This window comes from Dipodomys ordii, unplaced genomic scaffold (assembly GCF_000151885.1).
Source record: "Dipodomys ordii isolate 6190 unplaced genomic scaffold, Dord_2.0 Scaffold44, whole genome shotgun sequence".
In the NCBI taxonomy this organism is placed as follows: Eukaryota; Metazoa; Chordata; class Mammalia; order Rodentia; family Heteromyidae; genus Dipodomys; species Dipodomys ordii.
The window spans coordinates 4,097,672-4,103,671 of record NW_012267260.1 but is presented as its reverse complement, the minus strand read 5'-3'; the positions used below and the strand labels follow the sequence as shown (position 1 = coordinate 4,103,671).

At 46.3% G+C, this 6,000-nt stretch overlaps 1 protein-coding gene across 1 annotated transcript in view; it reads left to right on the top strand.

Annotated features, from left to right (window-relative positions):
* Positions 1-6,000, top strand: part of Tfap2d (transcription factor AP-2 delta (activating enhancer binding protein 2 delta)) — a 43,003-nt gene that overhangs the window by 2,420 nt on the left and 34,583 nt on the right. The window contains exon 3 of the mRNA XM_013019144.1: positions 3,258-3,318. Within this exon, the coding sequence (XP_012874598.1) occupies positions 3,258-3,318 (61 nt within the window). The remainder of the gene's footprint in view (positions 1-3,257; positions 3,319-6,000) is intronic.

Genomic DNA, 6,000 nt, shown 5'->3' with positions numbered 1-6,000 from the left:
CACACACACACACACACACACACACACACACAACTTCGCTTGAGAGAAGTGATCAAAACCACCAGGGGAGGAGTAAATTACCTATTCTATTCTCTCTCTCTCTCTCTTTGAATCCGGGCATTTCACCTAGAAGGGCCCCTCGCCAGGGCCCCCACCTCTGTCCACCCACCACAGAAGGCCTCTGTGAATCCAGTGTTACCCTCCCCCGCCCCAGTGTGGGATGAGGGTGTGAGCACTGAGTGAGACCCAGTAAGTCCACGGCCCATCTCACCCTCAGTCTCCAGACTGGTCCCGGGGCCTGTGTGTGCCAGACTGACTGGGCATCCGTGGGTCTGTCCGTCTGGGGAATCTTAGCTTGAAGCTGTTCTCAGAAAACAGTTGGAGCCCTGAGGCTGAACAAAAGTTTCACCCAACCCCAAGACTGCTGTGTGAAAAGTGGGGAACAGCAAACAAGAGCCCCCAAAACTCAACCCCAGTCCTCCAGTCCTCTGTGGCCTGGTGTGTGTCCGTGCGTGTGCTCCTCAATGCACAGTCCATCTGTGTGTGATTGTGCATAAGATCCAACTCTTTATACAGAGGGAAATCAAGAAGTAAAGGAAATAAGAGACAGAAGGGGAAGGGAGGGAGGACGAAGCAAAGGAAGAAAACAAGGAGGAAGGAAGGAAGGAAGGAAGGAAGGAAGGAAGGAAGGAAGGAAGGAAGGAAGGAAGGTACTTTAGAGGCTGACAAGGAATTCAGGAATCTATTTCCTGAACGCATTTTTGCATCTTCTTTGCTACCAAGCAGCTGTAATTCTGGACTCATATTGTTTTAGGTGCGTGTTAAACACATAGGCTCACAACTATCTCGAGTAACAGTCTAGAAGAGTAAAACGGGTGGTTTCTTTTGGCAGAAAGTGCTGGTCTGGCGGAGGAGCCCTCCTTCTTGGCTCCACGCAAAGCTGGCCAGTTTCTCCCCCGTTCCCGAGGAGGGGGCTGGCCCCGGAGCTCGGCTTGGAGACGGGAGAGACCCCTTGTTGCGCACAGAAAATCTCCCCCCCTTACTTACCTCGGGGCAAGGAATGGTTTTTAAACGACAGCGAAAGCTCTTCCACTTCTCACAGTTCTGAGACTGGGGCACTGGGAGAGACGCTGCCCTCTGTAAAGTTTGACTTTCTACACGTAGAGTCACAAAATAATTGTATTCGCTTAGGACATTTTTTTTTTACATTTTTCACAAGAATCCTTTTCTGTCTGGGGGAGTCTGCCATTCACTGCTTAGTTCAACTAAAACCTATTTACTCCTTTTAATAGCCACGTCTGCTGCTGATTTTTTTTTGTATCTGTACAAATTTTTTTTCTGTGCGAGGCACAAAGCCGGGCATTTTTTCAAAAGAGGGGATTAGGACATTTGCAACCACCAGACAAAGAGAATCCTGTGCAAATGCACACCGTAGTTTATCCAATTTTCGACTTAGTGCCATTCAACTGGTCATTTATGCAATGTCATCCGACCAAACAACATGTTTTACTTATGAGGGGGGAAAGTTTGTTAAGCAAAGAGAGCAAGATTTGTTTCTTCCTGAAAAATAAACATCTTAACTCGCGCAGCAAAACAATGGGAAGGAAAGTGTCCATACCCTTCAAGAGCTCCAGAGTCCTTGCCTGTTTACATTTCTGGTGGTTTAAAGTATTTTTGTCAGCCTTTCTCTTTCATATTTACTTATTCTCTCTTTTCCTTTTATTACTCCTACTAAGGCAAAAAGAAAATCACTCCCCCTCAGACCGGGAACACTCCGAGATACTAGATGAAACACAATAGGATGTGTGATGTATAATGTATCTATGTCTGTCGATAGGGACATCACATCGATACATGTGTGCTCCTGTCTGGTATCTGTGAATGTTATGAAGGAAGCTGCTCTAGCTGGCAAGTTGTTTTCTCCCACTCTCCCAGACTTTCAGTGGCAGAATGGAAAAGGGAAAGTGTCCCGGCTACATTTGAAACGAGAACCCAGGGAGAAAACCCCCCAGTCTCTTTTCTTTTATTTCTTCCTTTTTAAAACATTCATCAGCATATGCCTCATTTCAAATGCAACAAATGTAAATATACTTTTCCCTGCACAGAATTTTAAGTGAAAGTCCAATGGTTTGCAGGGCAGTCCAAGTCTGCCTAACAGATGCAAACTCTGTGGAGGCTTCAGTTCCATCTTTGAGTCCCCTAAAAAGATTTGCTATGGCCGACAAAGAAAACTGTCACACCTTTTCCCATCACCGCTTTAATTTATGCTCAGTCCCCAAGTTTTTTTTTTCCATATTGATTTGATAATCACTTTAAGGCAGAACATTTAAAATAAGAAAGAGCTGGTGAGTAGGTTGAAAGGAGGGTCTTACAGGCCAGCCGCAATATGGTGATGTGGGAGGTATTGGGGAGCTGGGGCTGTAAAGGTTGTTTTGTAAAGTGGGTTTTTATTATGCACCGACTCTCTCCGCATTTACTTAACTCTTCACGGGCTGTTGGCTAGGTTAACACCCTTCAAGGCCTCTTTCATGTCCAATACCTCGTTTGTTTGTAAAGGAAAATGAGCCTTTAACACATTTTGATTTAGGAAAGAGAGGGAGAAAGAGGAAAACAAAGACAGAGAGAAATTTTTAATTTTTCTTAACCAAAAATCAGCAAAGTTCTTCCATTCCTCCAGCTCCAATGATCACTCCATCCACTAGAGCCCTGAGGTCTACAGTGGGTGAAGCCGAAAGGATGCCCTCTCTAAGGCCCGCTTTGGATGGCTCTGTAGGATGGTTCTACATTTGGCATGCTATCGAAGCCTTATAATGGGCTCCATCTAAGTCCTCTGTCTGAAATGGCTCCTCAGCCCCCAAGACACCCACAACCCCAGACTTGACACTTGAGGTGTCATTTTCTCCACCCAGAAAGTGCTTGACTGTACGCCATCTGCACCTAGTGTATGGGCCTGGATAAAGACTCAAAAGGCCTCCCGTTCTCTTGTGCCAAGATAAAAGGCTTCCAGGCACTTTGAAGTGTAATATTGCATGGTGATGTCAAATGCATGCCTTAAGATTTATGCGACTTTGAGGTGGTGGTTTTCTTGCAAATCTGTTTTCCTAAAATTGCATTTGCTGGCCAGCTTACCCTTACCTCGATGGTTGCTTTTAAGGGTCTCCTGAGACAGGGCTGGGGAAGGGCTACTTGGAAATGCTTTCCCAGCCTGGTCATACTTAGCCTGATGGAGTGGTTTTGTTTCTTTTTCTTTTGTTAAGGGCTCTGTAGAAGCTCAGTGCGGGCTCCTTCTCAATGGCCAAGGTGGAGTGATAAGGAGAGGTAAGCGGGAACATTTTTGACTACAAACATCCTTGTCTTATCTGTTGTTCTGTTTTGGCGATCTGCCGGTGGTCCTGGTAAACATCGAGTCTCTACATCTGTTTATTAAGAAAACCATTGCTTCAGTCAAAATGTCCAGGCCTCTAACGCAGGCCCAGGTGCATGAAGAAAAGCTTCCCTTCTTCCGGCAAGACCAGGATTCTGGGCGAACATCGGAAATCTGATGCTAGGAGTTCTCCCCCCCCCCCTCCTCCATGGACCGTGGCACAAACAAAGTTAGAAGGGAGGAAATTAAACAAAACAAAACTGAAAAAAAGATGGAATGGAAAAACCTTCATGCCCCTCCTCCAATCACCAATACCGCATCTTGTAGCAGAATTTGGGGTCTCTTCTAGGTCCCTAATGTGCCAGCCAACGCCTGAGCGTTTGAGGTGCTGGTGTTCGCTCAAGGCTTTGGGAGATTTTGTGTGAAAGGCTAGATCTGCTGAGGCTGGAGGGGAGGCTAATGAAACACGAATATCATTGCGGCCTTATTTTTCCAAGTGTCCTGTACATGTCTTTCCTTCGGGGAGGGAGGGGGAGGTAGTGTTAAGTGTGCTGGAGAAAGCTTTCTTCTTCCCATCTGCTGGGGAACATCTGAATCCATAGCTACCCACAGAACTGGAAGGGTGCAGGGGGGAGGGGAGGAGAGAGGACGGAGCTGTTGTTCTCAGTTCAGTTCACCGAAGGGGGTTGCATCTGAGATGTTCCTTTATGACAAAAGGTTTTGAACTATGACTTTCACAGGGCCTCAAGGCAATACAGATTTCGCTAGCTCCCCCTGCTTAACTGTACTCAGAGCCTCTGAAGTTTATTTTCCTAGCAGGCTGGGTAACCCGAGGAGCAGACAAGGAGAGAGGGACCAGCTGTTACCCCAACTTCATACGAATTAATAAGCCATGGCCTGTTCACCAAGACTAATTCCTGCCCCTGCCCCACTGCTGTCTTTAGGAACCAAACCACGAAGGCTGCGTCCTTTCTGATGGTACCAAGTAAATACCCCTTCTCTTCTCTCCATTTGTGTCAAAGCTACTTGGATGGTTTGCCTCTCTCTCTCTCTCTCTCTCTCAGCGAGAGAAGCAAGCTGGAAGGTAGCAGTGGCTTCTTTTCTGTTTAAACTGAAAATTTCACAACCAGATACCCAATAGGAGCTTTTCAATTCAACAAGAAATAGAACAAAGGGTGCTTTCCTCTTGGAAATAGGCTGTTGTGTTGTTCCTGGAATTTACTTTAAATTTTAAAGAGTTGTTCAACTCTATAGTACCTTTCAGGGGTTTAAAAATGACTTCATATATATATATATATATATATATATATATATATATATATATATATATAGTGTGTGTGTGTGTGTTCACTGATATTGCTCCATGCAGATTTTTTTTTTAAATATGAACGATTCTACATTTGCCAGCTAGGCCAGGAGCGAGTTTGCAGCCACTTGTAAAGTGTTAGGAAATAGGCCCAAGATGATTGAATGTTAAAATTAAATACGCGCACTGGTGGGCAGGTAAGGAAGTACCCCGGGGCGGGTAAAAGCAGAGGTGGGAGCCTTGGCTCGCGGCGCCCGGGGCGCCCGGGTGGTGCTGAAGGACAGCTCCTCTCATTCCATCCGGAAGCCAGCTCCCGCGCTCGCCTGCGCTCCTGCAGTTTGGTTTTGTATTTGGTATTTGCTAGAGCCTCGTCCTCTCCAATGCTTGAACCCTGTGTGTGGTAGATGTCAGGGGGTGGCAATTGGAAGCCTGGGGCAGGAACCCGAGGACTCAGTTGTGAAATTAGTTAAATGTACAGGGAGAGACATGCGAACACCCTCACATCTCTTTCCATCCTTCCAAGGGGCAAAGCAATGACAAAGAAATCGGGGTCCCTTAGATGACGCCCTTTATTGTTCTTGTTAAACTTGGCCCCTGTTCCCCCTGTCTATGAAAAATCTTGTCTTCACGTCCTGTCTTGCTATTTCAAGCCAAGCATTGAGCGTGGCAGTTCTGAAGGTGTAGCAGGTTTGTGTTTCTATTCTTCGGTTAGTTGGGAAGAAGTCATTCCAGGCTCTGTTGCTAAGGATGACATTTCCGGCTGTCTTGGAGAGAAAGGCCAAGTCGAGTTCCGGAGCGAAGGATCTGTCTCCTTGTGTCTGCAGTTATCTTGTGTTGAGGATCATGGGCGCTGGCTGCCTAGGAAATGCTGCTCTAATGGGGAACACATTGTGCCCTGGCTTCTCCATTTTTGCCGACACACTTCGAAAGCTACTTCTCTCTTGTGTCCGGATTGTGCAGGGGACCAATAATCAATAGCTTGGATCACCTCTGCTCATAAAAATTCAGGAGCCTAAGTCCCGCGCCGGTCTATGCTAGGCTTGCTCACAGAAGCCTCTGTCATCCCAAGTGGAGCAGGGGTTTGGCCAGGGTTTTCTCCACACAAAACGGGATTTCTTGCAAAGCATTGCTTTTCTATGAATAATTTTGCTATTTTTGCCCAAACAATTCTTGGATACTTGTACATTGCTAATCAAATCCAGAATTTAGGATGGCAAGAAAAACAGTTTTCGCTTCCCTCAAGACCCTCCCTCCAATATATTTTTTCTTGAGGAAAAGCACAGAGGCATGTGGTTCTGACTGGAGCTGGGTGTGGGGTGTGTTGTCTTGG